The 18,347-nt window shown below is 35.4% G+C and overlaps 1 protein-coding gene across 2 annotated transcripts in view; it reads right to left on the reverse strand.

Annotated features, from left to right (window-relative positions):
• Positions 1-3,952: 3,952 nt before the first annotated feature.
• The window catches only part of LOC118742456, a 207,426-nt gene continuing 193,031 nt past the window's right edge, over positions 3,953-18,347 (reverse strand). For both annotated transcript variants that reach the window (XM_036474538.1, XM_036474539.1), the window contains 4 exons: positions 9,675-9,744; positions 6,025-6,582; positions 5,121-5,957; positions 3,953-5,051 (listed from right to left, as the gene is read on the reverse strand). In XM_036474538.1, the coding sequence (XP_036330431.1) occupies positions 4,806-5,051; positions 5,121-5,957; positions 6,025-6,582; positions 9,675-9,744 (1,711 nt within the window). In that variant the 3' untranslated portion in view covers positions 3,953-4,805. The remainder of the gene's footprint in view (positions 5,052-5,120; positions 5,958-6,024; positions 6,583-9,674; positions 9,745-18,347) is intronic.

Here is an 18,347-nt window from a genome sequence, read left to right on the forward strand (position 1 = left end):
TGTAAATTTAACTTAGAAAATGTTCACAATGCATATAAATATAAGTATCAGCAATGACGTTTATATTCCTCTACAGTCTTGCAAAGTCCTGCCAATGATATTCAACGCAGTGATACTGAAGCATACCACAAAACTGAGGGCTACAATATACGGTGGCGAAAATTCAAATACGGGCGGACATTTTGACAAGTTTTCAAACAAAAATGAGGAAAATTCGACACATTTTAATAGAATTGCATAAAATTTTCAAATTGTTTTATAAGAATTTTTAGAAAAATTTTGCTATACACTTTTATAGCCTATTCAAATTAAGAGTAATAAAGGGCAAGTTTAAAGTGTCTACAAAATACTGTTGATTTTTGGCAATTTATTTTTTGACGGTGCTACGCATTTTTTCCCATTCAAAGTAGATTTTTTTTTTTACTTGTATGAAGAAAATAAGCAACACCTTAAAAAAAAAACTCAAAAATCAACTTTAAGTCCTAGCTATTTCAAAATTGCACTTAAACAAAGAAAGAAGAAATCTAATTAAAAAGTTTGAATTTTCCATGAATCTTTGCAGAATTTTCCTAATTTTTGTACAAAGTTCGGAATTCGCACTTACATGGTTTTTGTTAGACAACGAGCCGTACATAAAAAATAAGCATTAAATAAACAAAAGAAAAATAGCCACATCTTTAAAACGTGCCGTTTTCGCGCTTTACAAATGTGAGAAGTTTGGTAGAATATAATCCATAATTCTCGCCTGCAATGAAGAAAATTCAGCTTAAATATTTCCTGATTGCCTTCGATTGAAAAAAAAAACAGAAGGTGTCACTGAAGCTATCAGAAATAAGCAGGACGAATTAATACCTACTACGAAAAAAACGCATCAAGGCAGGATAAATTTTTAATGAATTAAATTTTTTATAAGCTATGTATGAATGGAAATTTTTACCCGTTATGCAAATTTCAATAAGCTTGCTGAGTGCAAAAAATAGGAAGAAAATTGTATTCTTGACCGATAAGATTTTGTTATACGGGTACATACATTTCCTTGATGGTACTGGAAACCTACAGAACCTTAGCCACAGCTCTGATGATATTTTTGACAATAGCAGTTTCAGTTGCATTGTGCCCATTCTGCTCAAAACTTAAATTGATCGAATCTTTCTTCGAATACCCGTTGAGTCTAAGGAGACTTAAAAATTTTCAAGTCTTCGATTTTTTCAAGTTTTCAAGTTTATGGGGATCGCCCAAAATATTAGCAAACATACTTTTGTTTAAATTCATTTATCTATTTGTCAAACTCTGTAGATCCGATATAAAAGTACAATGTTGACTATTCTTATTTTTAACCGACTTCAATCCATATTTCTTTTTATATACATATTTTAACGGAAGTGTGGTACCTCAAGGTGGTGCCAAACTAATTGGGTTTAGTTTCGATCATTTGATTAAGAAGAAATTAACGGTACTCGAAAACTTTTAGTCAGCGTTGAAGTCGGTTGTGTTTTTTGCTTAAAAAATACTTGTATCGTACCACTTTCAATTAGAAGTCATCATTAAACTCTGCACCATGGAGGCAGTAACATTACCAGTTAAAAGCTGCCCAGCACTTCAGACAATTGTATTTTGACGCATCGAAAGCTACGTTTTCTATAGTTTATTAATTTTGTATTTAATGTTCAATTTATATTGATGCTTTGTTTTTATTTATCCACTTTCTCATTCTCATTTTATACGTACAAAAACTATGAGGGTGAACCGCCAACAATTTACCTGGTATATTGTATACTTTTATTATGTATTGTTTAGAAACCGTTATAACTATTTAGCTATTATGCTATTTCCTTCGTTTTCATTTGTGTTTAAAATATTATATTTTTTTTTTTATATAATTGATTGCTATTATGGGTTTACTGTTCATATTTTTTTTGAGTAATTATTTAAATGTTTTATTTTATGTTAGCAATTGTATTATCTCATGTCATCTGCTGATTTTAAATACAAAATGTCATATAATTTATAAAAAGTATTTCTTTTGCTTTACTTAACTATTGTATATTTGGGATCAGTGAAGTTTTATAATATGTGATGTTTTTGTTTTATTTATATTTATTTGTCTTTATTTGTTTTATTTCTCTTTTTTTTTTGTTTACTAATCATTTTGTGCGGAAGACTACTTAATTTTAATAGTTTACATGACGTGACATAAGATTTTTGTCATTCGTTCAGCTACTTGCTTACTTCTACTTCGTTTCCTCTCACCTGTTCGGCAATGTTATGCGCATAGAAAATTAATTTCATACTAAATGCTTTATACAAGGAAAAACTGAATTGTTATTTTATAAAGAATTTAGGAACATTTTCACAGTAGAGCCTTAACTCACATTTTACTGTTAATTTTAAATTTTTGTACTGAAAATCTGCAGTTAACTGCCGTATGTGAGTTAACTCACCGCTATGAAAATGGCCTTTAATGTCTCTGTTTTATTAGCTTGTTACATACGTATGTACATTAGTTCGCTGAATATATTTAAATACCTTGTTTATAATAATATTTCAAAATAAGTGTCATATTTGAGTTATATATAATGCTATAGAGATATTCACGATATCGGACACTTTGCATATTATTGTTTAAGGTGAATTTCGCTTCATACACACCCGATTTATAAAGGTTTAATTTATATTCATCTGGTTGTACGAAGCTTCCAATTTATGTATATCAATTGTCTTTTATTTGTTAATTCAATATTCTTTAATGCTCATTTGTGTGTTTTTAGTTTTTCGTGAATACCCCTTTGCTATATGTATGGTAAGTCGTATTATTTAGTTGGAAAACTTCTTGTATTGTACAAAGAAAATATATTAAATTTTCATTAATGCAATAAAATATTTCAAAATCCCTAAAAAGTCAGATTACCATAATTATAGTTTATATAAACTAACAGATTACAAACAATTTTAGATTCATAAATTTACATGCTTTTTTGATAGACTCAAATACAATATTGCACGCCAAAGTGCATATTGCAAAAAAATTAAGAATGTATGTATAAAAAATTAATGAAAGTATTATTAACCATATTTTTAATAATGATTTTTATTTTTTGCTTTAATTAAACAATCTTCTAGTGGAAGAGCACTAAATAATAAAATATGCGACAAGGAAAGCTAAAAGGAACCTAAGTGTCAAAAACATAGAATTTTTTTTTTTTACCGATTCATATATATGTATGTATAGTCCTTTTAAGCTGCATTCTCTTCAAAGATGGGCACATTGACAAAGAAATGTAAAACGTCTCACTAAAAAATGTTTTTCTTAGCCGGAATTATAAAATTTGTTATAATATTATATTAAAGTTTCCGTCGAAATACATCGCAAATATATGGAGATTTACGTGAGCTGGACCGATCTAAAAAATACCTCCAAAAGTCCATTTTTTTTATAAATAAAATTAGTTTGTAAAAACATTTTTTATACTTAATTTCTATTGTCTATTATTTGATGTAATTTTTTAGAAAAACAATTTTCAAAAATTTATTTTATTTATATAAAAATCGCAAGCATTTTCAAGTCGGTCCAGCTCACGTACATCTTAATATTTTTTCGAAATATTTCGGTGGCAATCTTAAAATATAATAAGTTTTATAATTTCGGGGAACCGATTGCCTTTTTGTATGGAGAGTGATGCACCTTAAAGCAGCATTTTCATGAGGCGATTTTGTAAGCTTTCTTTTATAAAAAAAAATAAATTTTTTAAGTAATTAAGTTACGAAAAAATGCCTTTTCCGCTTAATAATTAAATCAATATGCACTTTGACGTAAAAAGTAATAAATAAATATGCATAAATATTTATATGTATACATTCGGGCATTCTTGTATAATTATACAAAATATTTAATAATTTTAAGTCTGCACAGACACACACACAACTTGTACAAACAAATATATATATTTTTTTCCATCAAACTTTGTATTTCTGCATACAATACTTATTCAATAGTAATTTCGCTTCGAATATAACCAACGAGTCGCTTCCACTTGGCATACTATCCCGTGTTCCAGCATATAACAAACGATTTTGGAATAAACTGATAAGTATTTGTGTGAGTTGGAAGTTGTATTTGTTACTCCGCTGGCTTTCGCTATTCTGCAACCAAATGTGAGCACTCCCCACCAGTAGGGGGAGTGTGGTGAAAATAGTAGAAACCACTAATCTAAAGTACGATCTACATATACATATACGTATGTATATGAATTTACATGTGTATGTACATATATACATACTTATAAATATGTAAGTATATCAAATCTTTAGTTGATTGCCAAACTATAAAATACGTTTAATAACTTGTAGTACAGACATTTTGCAGGCAGTGTAAATTTACATTTTACAATTTTCGTAAATTTTTGAGTGGCTAGTAATTTTTACAAACGCTGCAAAAGTTATACCTGATTTTATTTTTGTGCCAAAATGTTAATAATAAGTAAATGTTAATTTAATAGTGTTATGGTTATTTTGTTATATTTTTTTTTTGTAGATTAGGCAGTTTATATTTTGGTGTTACGTTTATGTTTCTTCCACACTTCGATTCAGCAATATGTTTGCGTTTTCTGCGGTGCTGTTTGTTTACCTTTTTACATCTATTTTGCGTTCTTTTTCTTCGCTCAAATATCACATATAAGTCTTTTTTAATAATTTTGCTTAAATTAATTAACTTTTGGGATTCGTTTAAACCGTAACGGTATATATCGTTTTATAACATCATCAATACTTAATTTTATTATCATTATGTAGCCTTGCATTTCTGTTTTTTAGCTCGCATAAGAACGTCGCACGGGAACTGGTGGAGGAATTTTCGATTTTCGTATCGGTTGTTGTTGTTGCAATAGCTGCTGCTGCTGCTGCTGTTGTTGCGTTTCACCAAATTGTATTGGCGCGCTTTGGTTTTGCTTGGGCGATGGCGGCGACAATTGCTGTTGTACGCTGGTTGGTATACGCGTTGGCGGTATTTTTGGCGTTGCGCTGACACCGTTGCGCACAATCTCCGTTTTCACTTCCTATGGCACAAAAAAAAACAGAAAATTAAATGCAATTTAGTTAAATAAATAAAAGCACTGTTTCCTCACCTTTTTCGGTGACAACGGCGCTGTGGGCGAACTAGTCGGCGTCACGACGCGCTTCCAACCGCTGCTTTTGCGCCAAGAGTTGACAGATCGCTGCTGCAATTTGTGCGCACTCACAGAACCACGACTCATACCACTACCTCCACTGCCGCCGCTACTGCCACTGCTGCTGGGACTGCCGCCAACACTTTCGCTGCGCACCACACGCGGCGGCCTGCCATTGTTGCCGTCTACGACCGTTGCACCGTTTCGCAGCAGTCCATTGAGACCATTTAGCTCGCTTTCGGTTTTGTGCATCATCGATTTAGATTTGACCATTGGATGCGCTGCCGCTGCAGCTACTACGGGTCTACGCAGTTCCGTGCGTATTATTGCTTCAATGCATTCTTGCTCGTTAAGCTTGTGCAACACCTCTGGTTCTAGTTGTATGTCTTCGATTTCGATATCACTGTTTTCGTTGCCACACAACTGTGTGTCCATCTCCTCTTCGATGCTGCCTTCGACTACACTGCCATTCAGTTCGTGTTGCGTCGCCGTGCAAGGCGAGTGTTCGTCTGATTCGCTGGATGAGCAGCTGGTCACTTGCGCACGTCCCGCTTCGCTTGGCGTTGGGCTGGGCGCTTTCAGTCTGTTGCCATTTAGCGTTGGCTTGCAGCGCAGGCGCACGCGTCGTTCAGACAGGCTGGACGCTGCATCCTCATCGTCGTCATCCTCATCGTCTGTCTCGCCTTCTATGTAGGAAAATAGACTGCGCGCCGAGGCAGAACGTATATCGACCAGCTTGTAGAACTCGTTGGTGAACTCAGTGCGCGCAATGTCTTCATCTTCGGAGTAAACGATCTGTGAAAAAGAAAGTGTAGTGTGTAAGATTTGTGAACCTGTCGTACCCATGTACGCATTCACTCACCTTTTGTTGCAACAATTGCGAGATCGCCTCTGACTCAGAGTCCGTTTCCGCCGTAGTAGAAGTTAGGAAATCATTCGAGTTCCATATCCAATCATTTTCACCGTTTGGCCTTCGTAGGTTTGTTATCAAACGCCCGCCGCGCAGGTTTTGATGCTCATCGTCCAGCGTCACTACGGGCAACTCCTCTTGCGACATGCTCCAGTCTTCCATTTCAGTCGAACACGGTTCGGCGGGTAACAGCCATTGCTCCGGCTCTTCTGGCAAATCTTCCAGATGCCCATTCGACGGCTGCGGCTGCCCACTGCTCATTGTACAATAACCTTCGTCGCGTCCCTTGGCAGGACTGGCTGAAAGCGCAGCGTTTTGCGCTTCCAAGTCGCGTACACGATTCTTAAGCATGGTGACCTCCTCGCGGAGTATATCTTCGGCGACAATGGCGTCCACCACTTTTCGCATAACATCGTCTAAACAGCGCTCATAGTGACGTATGCTACGTTTCAGCGTATAATTCTCCTGTTGCATAGAACGTAAGAGACTTTCTTGGTGGGTTATGCGGGTCTGCAAGCAGAAAAGATTGGGTTGGGATTAAAAAGTAATGTTTGAGGTGGGTCAAAATTATTTTAGTGGAAGAAAATAGCTTGGTGAATCATATAATGTTTGCACTTATAGATTTGAACTTGTAAAAGACCATGTTTAGATTATAAGCGAACTGTGGAAAAATATCTTTGGCAAACAGGTATAACATTCGTCTCGATCTTGGCGAAGAAAGATCACGTTTGAAGTACATGAAACGAAAACGATATCGGGGAAGTTTTTATTGAAGTTCACGGCTCTTTCGGCATTTGCCTTATATGATCTTGGCTGTTTTTGGTTTATCTGCGGGATAATTCGAATTTCAAATCCTGTCAATTCGCATTAGCTTAAGATGCAACTACCGAACCTATCACCTAAAAAGATTAGTTTGTTAGAAGTTTAGCGGAGATTAAGTTATCGCACGAAGCGAAGCCCCTAGGGGTAAATCTAGACAAAAGACTAAATTGTAGCTCACATTTCACAGCGGTTACCAACGAGGCTAATAATATATTCAGTGCCTGTGGTAGCTTTACACAACGGAAGCGCTGAAAATCATCCCAAGCACACTTCTTCCTGCCTCCTTGGTTTGTTGGATGGTCTTGCGATGGAAGCATGGCGATTATAACTAGTAGATACCTTCTGGGTCTTTTGTGGGTTCAAAGCCATTCTTTGACGATTCCGCTGTCGAATTCACAACGTTGGTATACTGAAGAATTCATGTTCGTTGACGGCAATAATGGGACCCGGAAAGTTTACACCAACGGTCATATATCCAACTTTATTGCCAGTAGAGATCTATGCGAAATTTGAACGACAGCGCACAACACAACATCAAGGTTTGTGGATAACTGTAAACTCTCTTTAAGTAATTATAAACGACAATCTACGAGATCCTAACTTCCTCTAGGATCCTGAAGCTAGCTGACACTGGAAGTTAAGATGCCATCTTTTTAAAATGTGACTTTCTCTTGAGAAAGACGGTAGGTTCTGTGAGCTGTTTGATGAAACTCCAGAGCATATACCGAGGGCTAATATTCAGTACCCTCTGTTTGTATTTTTCACAAAAATTAGTTTCTGATATAAAAATCCACCAAAGACTTAACCGTACCGATTATGTTAATGCTAACCCTTTAAAAAGCTTATGTATTATTTAGAAAAGCGTATTCAGCACCATTTTAGGCTGCGATTGAAGTGTCAAACATATAACAATATATTTCAAATCGCATGAATAAACATTTTTATTTATATATTCTGCGGTTCGAAACTATAGTTACATTGGAATAAACAAAGGTTTTATACGTTCGCGTCCATCTCGCACTAAATAATCGCCTTCTTAAGCTCAAAATGATACTATCAGTTTTCCAAAAAGCAGCCGATTTCGCCAAGAGGGAGCGGGGAAACTGTTTTCTGAGAAACCCTTTTATTATTGGATCATTGAATTAGGCTTGATATTTTCAAAAATATCACTATCGATATATCGAAATGGCGGAATTGAATAAATCGTCGTATCGATATCGTTTTTAAAATATCGATATATCAATGTATAGCACTAAAAACACATTTGAAATTTCACAGTAATATTTAAGAATCCTGGTTCAATAATAGTTAAGAAAAAAATTCAAAAATCTAACTATCAGAATTTTAATCGTAAAAAACTTAGGTAAGGCGACAATTGTCATTGTTATTGTTATGAACTACTGAGTTCGCGACAACGACGAATCAATGCTTATATTGTGTATTAGGCGCAGTAATTCTGTCAATCGTCATACGATGAATTCTGTCAATGATGTGCGAATAGGGCTGTAAGTGGCAATGACAAAATAATGCTTTTATTCGGCGTCAAAGTTTGAGGCGCAGTAGTTAATTGATAAATGGATTTGCCATTAACGTAGGAATAGTACCGTTAAATTGTATATACATAATTTAAAATTACTTGCAAATGTAAAAATTTATGGTCGACGAATTGAGACAAAGACTTTACTTTATAATATTTTATTATGGTATTTATTTTTAAGTCGGTTAAAAATAATATTTCGCGCTTATACTTTTGCTAAGTTTTTTGTTGGATTTTAAGAGAAACCTTTTCAATGCAGAAATGCGAGCGAGGGGCGGCCGCAATTAGAAAAAAACAAATTTTTTGTTTTGTTTCTCGCACCAGGAACTGATCCTAGCTCGTACGGAGTGGTAGTACAGCGGTCTGGCATGATAAAACTTCCTATAAAACGCCATTTGCCATTCGAAGGGAGCAGTAATTCAGTAGATCGCTCTTTTTGAGTGAAAGTATCAAGACGCACACCATAAACTAAATAGATTCGTAAAACGTAGAGAAACATTTTAGCGCCAAATACGTATTTACTAAGGCTATAGAGGTGTAAAAGAAGATTAATTTTTGGTCATTTTAAGAATTTTACCTTAAGAAATTATGTAAGCGTTAACACAAAACTATGAGTACGTAGAAACAGTCGGAGAATAAAAGATAGTATTCTAGACAATCTTGCAAAAACGTTACTAATTATCAACGTCACAATATCTATTAAATATAGAAACTTCGAATGAATTTAAACTGTCAACAAATTTACGGGGCGACGGCCGCATGAACTTTATTACGTAAAACTCTTCCGATTTTAGGTTGATAAAATTAACAACTAGTTACTTATTGATTAAAGTGATATTATAGTTGTAAATAATTTCAATCAACAAGCCGGCAAAGTGGTAATTAAAGTGGCGGCGCTTACTTTTGTTGTCAAGTAAGGTTCGGCAAACGATAAGATACATTTGTATATATGTATGTACATACATATTATCTATAGTCCAAGAATAGATTTTGCATTAAACTTTATAGAAAGGCCCTAACTCATTTTCTATTGAAATTCAGTTCAGTGTTTATTAAAACCCAGCGCAATGGACAAAATCGCTAATGAAGAGTGTTTCTGTGAAGTTTTATAACTATGTACAAAAATTGAGGTAAGAAAAGTGTATTGAAACTTATGCTGTGTTGAACCGAAAACTGGACTTTGCAGTTTAATAAACCTATTTATAGTAAGTAGATTCACAAGTCATCGTAATTGAGTACTCACCTGTAGTGTTTTGTGCCCCGGACATGTTTGTTTTTGCTTACGTTCTTTTGATTTTATCACACGATTCATGCTGCAAGGAAAATAAAAAAAAAAATCAATAATTTAGAAATTATTAGCAAAACATTTACTATACATATGCATGATACATATGTAAGAAAATTTGTTTGTGTATGTACATATTCATTTGTCGGTGCTGTCAATTAAAATTTCCTCAATTAATTAGGAAACAAAACAAACAGAGTTGATCACAAATTGATCCAGATTTCTATCAGCATCACATCACAACTAAAGTAAAATAATAAATGAATTTTCGATCGGCGATCATTGAAACGCAGCTAGCAACTGTATACGCGAAAAAGCAATGTTGCCACTTTTTTCATCAAACTTTTTAAACTTTTTAAAACATTAAACTTTTTTTCATTCAAATGTTTTTATGACCAGCGATTTCATGGCAGAAGTTCAATCGGAGGTTTGAAAATGCGACGAGCGCGAGTCAGGAGTTGCGTAGAGCAACATTTCCTGGAAATTTATACGGAATATGGATAACAGTCTTCCTAAAATAAAATTGAATTGATTGAAATGGTAATGGAAAATTTTCCTTATTGTCTATTTTAATAAAAAAAATTTGCAAAACGAAGAAAGATTTAACATTTTAACAGACAGGAAAACAATAATCAATTTTGCTTAAATTTAAGCAAAACGGCAACGCTGTACACTGGCTGAAAAGGAGGCGTGGCTTTGAGGCCGCCGAGTACATCATCAATGGCGGACGCCCAACACTCTCCAGACAAAAGATGTGTGTGCTCAACAGTCGCTTTAGCGGAATAAATGATTAGCTTAATTTGCAAAAATCGTGGAAAATTTCTTAATTTTTTTTTTCTGATTTGAAAGGCATCATAGAAGCTTTACCGTGGATCGGAAAAGTTCTTAAACTGTGAGAGTTTTGACCTAATTTGTACAAAAATGATAAATAATCGCAAACTAACATTCACAAAACTTCCGAATAATACGTCTTTTAAAATTTACATATTTAAATCCTTAAAGGGGAAACAGTTGGAATTTGGTTGAAAGTTTTGCGCAGCACGCCCATTAAATTGACGAAATTATAACTCGCTCAGCCTAAGGCAATAACATTTCAACCGAATATTTACTTTGCGTACGCTGTGGATAATAAACCACATAAAACTGTGGCAAACTCCATAGAGCCTCTAAAAGATAGAACTGATAATTTGGTTTGTAGGCATAAGTTTACGAGTACATGTACATTTACATATGTAAGTATGTATCTACATACATGGGAACTAACATTCATTTAATTGTAATAAATGCTATGCTATTTGGGCGTCCCAAAAATGTTAAATCGCCCTAAGGAGATTACTTACATACATATGTACATACATACATACATATATACGAACTACAAATATGCATGGAAGTTTGCCATCTATGCATATGCATATGAGGAAATGAGCACAATGCTGCTTTTTGCACTGTAAGTAGTTGTGCAATTTCCGAATTTTGTGGTTCCCGAATGTGGGAGCAGAGTTGATCATATGTATATTCATAGTATGTACACTTACATGCCTATGTTGTACATATATATATGTGTATCCTAAATAACCATGGTATGAACACTTGTATGATGAATTTTCTCATGTAATTATGCTGTAGTTATGAGTTTGTTAATGGTATATGCACATTAGGTTGGCCCAAAAATATACAGTAAAATATACTTTTTTTTTTTTAATTTGAAGGGAATGCACCCAAACTAGTTGCGTATGCTGATTATATTGCAGTAATAGTGGCAGGAAAGTACCTAGATACCATAAGTGATATAATGAATTGAGACCTGAATACTATATACCAATGGACGACTGTTGCAGGTTTAGGGATAAATGCAGATAAAATTGTTATGTTACTTTTTAAAAGAAAGTATAAGATTCCTGCGTGGAAACTCGGTAAACTGAACCGCGCCGAACTTAAATCAAAAGACTGCACCAATTACCTCGGGTATTCCTGGACTGTAAGACTGTCCCGTGTGCTGTGGAAAATAGAGTGAGAAAAGCGAATAATGCCCTCTAGGTATGCAAAAATATGCTGGGAATGACTTGGAGCCTATCCCCTGCCCTAGTGCCTGCTGCGCGCCTAAGTTCGCGGGGAAACTGAGGTGACAGCTCAATAGCCAAAGGACATGTAGCTACAACAAATTACATGGCATCTTGCTATAGATGGGGTAGGGAGTTTCGGACTCCTATTGCAGAAAACTGATTGTGAAGAGGCATGAAACCAGCCACAAGAGGTACAATTTCTTTACAGATGGCTCAAAAATGAAAGGTGACGAAGCAACGGGAGATGTACTGCTCAGAATTTAATGTTTGTCAGCCCATTAAGCAGCCGGATCAGGCAGAGGTTTTCGAAATGAGAAAAGCCACTGAGCTCCTCTACTCAAAGACTGGAAATAACTCTAAAGTTAACATATACGTAAATAGTCAAGCGGAGATTAATTCTTTATTAATTATTCATAAAAAATAAGATTGGTTTAAAGAGCTCTATAAAGTGACATTTTCATACAAGTTTTCAATTTATAAAGCAGTTAAAGTCTTCTTTATTTTTTATGAATTTAGCTGTAAGGCTATTAGCTCATACCAACTTACGTCACAAAACGCCGTTGGAAGCAGGGAGATCATAAATAGAGTAGCAGCCAAAAACCGACTGGATATTTATTGGGTTAATGAAATTTAAATGAGATTGCTAAGAGGAATTCACTTAGATCTAAAACAAAAGAACAACATTCCGAAGCTCTAAGAAATTTTATAACTAAGTAGAAAACCTATAAAATCTCTAAAATCATGTGTAGATTAGAAAACGGGATACAAAACCGGTTTATACTATCGCTGCCACGAAGAGACTGCAGAACTATGATAAGTGGCCTAACAGGACACAACATGTTGGCAGCGCAAGGAAGCCAAATGGCTGTCAATGAAGCTTGCAGGAAATGCATGGGGACGGGAACAAAAGAGACCTTAGAGAACCTCCTAAGCCTTTATCCTGCTATATTAAAAGTACGACTGAAACTTCCAAGATATTTTATAATCTTGAAGACGTGACAATACTTGGGGGTTTCAACCATTACTGAAATGCTCAAAAAGCGTACAAATCTTAAATGAACACTTTGAATATACTTAACTAAACCTCTATCTCCATCTGGGGTGGCCAGCCAGCTAGAATAACCTAACCTAACCTACATACATTAATAAGAAAATAATGTTTTTGGCAGAATTGTTATAAAATCGCTAGAAATAAATATTTTTTGATCAAATCAAAAACATTTCCCTTCATAAATCTTCGAACAGTAGAATTATGATGCAAACTTAGCTCTAAAATTTTACTAACTATTTTTAAAACGTACCTGGTATGGTAACGAACACATACAAGTAATTTTTAAGCAAAAAACCAAACCGACTTCAATTCCAATATAAAAATTTAAGATTATCTTTATGATCGGATTGAAACCAAATTAGTATGGGACCAACTCTGAGGTAACACCTTGCCTTTAAAAGAAGGACTATAGAAATCGGTTAACGTGGTCCAAAGTTATGTGGTAAAATATGTACATAACAAAAAATATATGTTCCTTTTTTGAAGTCGGTTAAAGTTACATTTTTTTTATGCAAGAGATGAGATTGTCGATTATGAAATAGTAGTTAATAAAATGTTTAAGTTAAATATACATAACAGGTTTATTATTTTAAGATTTCTAAAGTGAAATATTTTTATTCGTTCAAAAAATATTTATTTTTTACGATTTTATAACAATTTTACAAAAAAAATGTAGTTTTTCCATACAAAATACATCGAAACTTCAAAGCCCCGACGGGCGGTTAAATGTTAACCGATTTTAAAATAAAGTAATTTATGAGTGCTTAGTAAAAAAATAAAAAAATGACCCCGCACTATCTAACTGCAAAATTTTTCGTCGAGTTATTTCTTCCCCTTTAAGCAATAAACGTTCTAAATGTGAAAGAAATCTGAACGTAAATGCGGGTTTTACAAATATCGCGACTCTTGCGCCACCTAGAGGATAAATTTTGAGCTAAGTTTGAAGTTTCAAGCCTCTAGCTCTTCGGGGAGTTAGTGAAAAACTGATTGCAACAGGCGAAACTTAATACAAACTTGTAAAACTCAGGGTCTCCTTCTTTTAGATACTCTTTAGTTGAGTATTTTTGGTCCACCCTAGTGCACGTAGTACCATAAGCAATTTTGGGCGACCCTTAAGGGTGCTTCTCTGTTGGCAAGTGTTTTATTTACTAAAATAGGAGGTCATATGCAGCCCTAAGGGAGGAGTCAACTTTGAGCGTGAAGTATTAAGGGAACGTGTTTTTTGGTGAACGCAAGTACGTAGATAACATAGGTCAACTGGGCAATTTGGAAAATTTGCATTCGGCACACAATATGTACCTACATACATGCACAATATGAGTGTTAATAGCTGTGCTGGGAGAAATTTTTGATTATTGTTCGCTGGAAAGAAAGTTTGACTTGATAATAGGTTTAGTAAGTTTCGGCGCAACACTTTTTCGCAGTGAATGCGAAAGGCTTACCAACATTTAGTGTGTAATTTTTGGTTATTTTCGAACAACGGTGTAGGTATGTATGGAGTCTACACATATTGTATTTTAGACGCACTTCAGGCAATTTGGCAATTACGAGCTCAAAAATTGCGAACCTTAAAGGAAGTTACTTATTTTGCGCAAATTTGCAGTTCCTGAAAATTTATGAAAGGGGATAGTTTCTACGTTGTTAGTTAAGTTAAGAATGTAGTGTTTTGTATAGTTACTCAGCCCTTTATTACTTTAACGATACTCCACCTAAAAGTAGTTAGTAAGTGCCCCTGTTCAACTAGTGTGAATATGCTAACGCTCCTGTGCACATTGCGTTCAACACAGCTGCACCCAGAAAAAGGTTTAGTTATAATAACCAAGATTTGGTTATAGTGATCAAGTGGCATAGTTGGATATGGCGAAATAAATATATAGTTCACGAAAGTCTGTAATTTACTTAAGACTTCTAGTTGGGACAAATGTATATTTGTTAATAATTACAAAACGACTACCTTGATTGGACAATATTGTAAGTTTAATAAAATCATTGTTGAGCAAATGTAAACAATGCTTTGGTTGATACAAGTTTTCAATTAATTTTGTGAACTTGCTGTAGACTTGAATCAGCTAACCGTTTATTATTAGGAAAAAAGTTTCAGTTTGACACAAATAAAAATTTACTCGATGTTTGTTGTGTTTACTTTCTTCTTTTATTTGCATATATTAAGCATAAAAATACGTACATATTTACATAAGTTAGTTACTAAAGTAAATAATACATATGTATATGTTGGTAAGAATTTCCTAAAAAACAACGATGAAACAGGAACAGTCGTGCGAAAACCCAGGTCAATATCTGCTGGAAGTATACTGCTTTGCTTTTTCCTTAGCTAAATAGACACTTTCAAATTATAATTCACATGAATTATATATCCACTGAAAACCCCCGGTTGGCATCAAACTTTATATTTTTAATTAAACTTTAAACTATGCGTGCACCGAAACAACTCGCGATGATAGCAAAACTGAAACTGAGACAAACAAGTATGGGCATGTCATAGCACACATGGCGCAGCGATCGACATGCCATAGCTTACTGAGCGCTCTGGGACCACATGCGTGTTTCACCCATATACGAACAGCGGTAGCGGAGCAATGATTTCCACGCACAATGCAATGGTCGGCATACTAGCGCATTCAAAAGATTCAATAAGTGGGACTGTGTGCATTGCTCAGCTGGCGCTCTTCGTATGTGCTCAGAGAGCGCTCAGCATTCTTTAGGGGTGGCTCACAAGCATGAATATGTTCCACTCTCAAACCAAATCGTGGTTGCCTCAACTAAGATTTGGTAACTATGACTAAACCACGTGTTGAAAGAAAGCTTATCTGCATTAGCAGAGCTTAATAACATCCTTTTATGAACCATGCGTTAAGTTGAATGGAATTTGTAGAAATATGCTTCAAAGAAATCTTTATTAGTATTAACCAAACCCTTCAACTAAATTAACGATTTGTTACAACCTAGATGAATATTAGAAGCTTTAATATATTTAGTTATAATTACCAATCGATGGTAATAGTTCCCAATCCTTGGTAACAGTTCCCAAATATTGTCAAAATTCGGGAACTAAATATCTTTAGTTGTCGAAACTAATCCTTTTTCTCAGTGTGTGTAAACGACACTTAATAATTAGATTTTTACCACCTTTAGCAGAAGAAACATCAGCTGAGAAAATGCTTTCTGTATTTTTCAGCACTTGGAGTGGGCCCAACATAAAAATCCAAATCAATTTCACCTAAACCTGCACCGAGAAAAAAGATGAGTGATTAGGTTGTAGTTACCAAATCATGTGTTAAGAGAAATATATTAAGTAGACGTGAGTAAACTCTTATCTCAGTGTTGTACCCTGCGCAGACGAACCATCGGCTTCGCTATACGAGGTTATCCAGGCTGCGGGATTTCAACCTGGTGCTGGATTTGTGGTCATTTAGAGGGACTAAACTCTGAACAGACCCCCACAGGCACAGGGCGCAATTCTGGTGCTCATTCGGCTATCGAAGGAAACATTACAAACCAATATTTGGAAGTAAGTGAGGCCATAGAATGGCCGAGATATGCCAGCCTTGCAGGAATGTAGTTGAGTTTTTAGCCACTGCTTCTACCTTATTACATGGATGACTCCTCGAATATATCCGTTGGCGTACTTTGCCGCCTTCTGGCTGATACAACTTTAAGGAAGTAGGCGACGCTCCCTGTGGACCTGTTCTAACACTAACCGGAGGCTTTATCTACAATTGCTTAACCGCGAAATCAAAAGACCAACTTTTGACATAGGGGTCAGAGGAGGCTGACGACACTACATATTGTCGAAGTTGCAGCAGTCGACATGAGGGTATGCTAGAGATAGACATAGCAAAGGAACTCGTCATTGTTGACTTATTTCCGACGATTATCATATCGTGGCAGTCCCCATGGCAAGTATTTAGGATTACAGAATTTCATATTTTATATTCATACAGAGTAATGACGAGGTCATTGCTATAGTAAATATATTCAATAAAAACATATATATTTTTTTGTTTTTGTTGTCGCAGAATCCGCATATTGGGGTCCCTTGGTTTTTCAAGGTCATCTGGTGGTCATGCCAAGGTCGGTCAACCCAAGGTCAAATTTAGAAGAATTGTATTGAATTTTCAGGTTTATTCTATGAATTTTTCCCTACTTGACCTTTAAATGACCTCGAACCTGACGTGATGGAGGCTAACAGACCTAGGATTCGAATAACATACATAGAGGTTTGGTTCAATATGTAGACAGTTTTTATTGTAAACCTTTGTTATCGATAAGTAATGTGGGTACCCGAGCTACTTTTGTGACTTCAAAAAGGAAAGAGGTGCTAAACTAATCCTAATACAATAAGGTACTAGCGGAGTCTCTTTATAAAAGGCTTCCCTCGGTACGCAGGTTTCACCGTCCACACTGAATAAAGCAAATTTCCCAGTTCTGTCTACATTTAGGCCGAAGTGTCACCAGCAGTACTAATAAAATCTTTGGACCACAATGTTTCATTAGATTAACTAACTGGTTCTATTTCTAGGTAAATGGGCCAGTTAAACGGGATCACAACGGGTCATCTTAGCACAAAGTGCGCCTTCATCAACCTAATCTACCCTAAGACGAGCCTGTCTAGTGCAAAAATACGTGAGTTAAACACAAAATTCGGACTTACACGGATATCACAGGGTTAGACGCAAAACTTCCAGCATACAGAATCCCCTTAACTCATCTTTTCTGGATATCGATATCCGAAAGAAGCCTTGATTTTAGAGTTAAACCCATCTCTCTAAAATCGACCAAGGCGACGGAGTAGGGTCCTTACAACCTAGCATAAAGAAAGACAGCTATATCTTCCAAGATACGGCTAACACAATGGGACTATGTTTGAACTGCAGACAGTGGAGAATTAAGGCGCTCTCGCTTTGAAAACGTATGAAGCTGTCTTTCAAATCGTGTGGGATTGCATTCAACTGATCGAAGGTAGTTGATCTTCGGTCACAGTGGAAACATTAAAATGGCAGATAATTGGGCTAAATAAGGTACGGCGCAGGCTGACTGTCAAGGAACTCTATAATCAAAAATGAGACTTCAAATTACGGCCCAAACCTTCATTCTGGAAATATAAGCTGGGAGATCCAAAACAATAATTAAACTCGGCAGGCATTTGAGAATTGATCTGATAAAAAATCCTTACAGTTTATGGAATGGATATGGAAAAGGTTTTTGGCAGCTAAAAATTTTGAAGGAAAATATTAAGCAAAGTGCGGGTACTCAAATAATTTAACCCAAAGCGACCTCGGGCGTAGCAAAGTTTTGCTTGTTTCAGGAATATAAAACACTGAAATTGGGGGTGATGGGGAAATGTCGGGCCACTTTGGCGTCACCCAGCCATATCAATGTTCTTCTTCGTTAGAGAGAGCGAGTTGAAGGATGAGATGGCCAGATGCTGTTTAGTAATTCTAATTGTAAACAGGTGGCAACTATCTATTTTTGTTTCTTCTGTTTATTAAGTTA

The sequence above is a fragment of the Rhagoletis pomonella genome, unplaced genomic scaffold, assembly GCF_013731165.1.
Source record: "Rhagoletis pomonella isolate Grant_MI unplaced genomic scaffold, Rhpom_1.0 Rhpom_scaffold_00007, whole genome shotgun sequence".
Taxonomy (NCBI): domain Eukaryota; kingdom Metazoa; phylum Arthropoda; class Insecta; order Diptera; family Tephritidae; genus Rhagoletis; species Rhagoletis pomonella.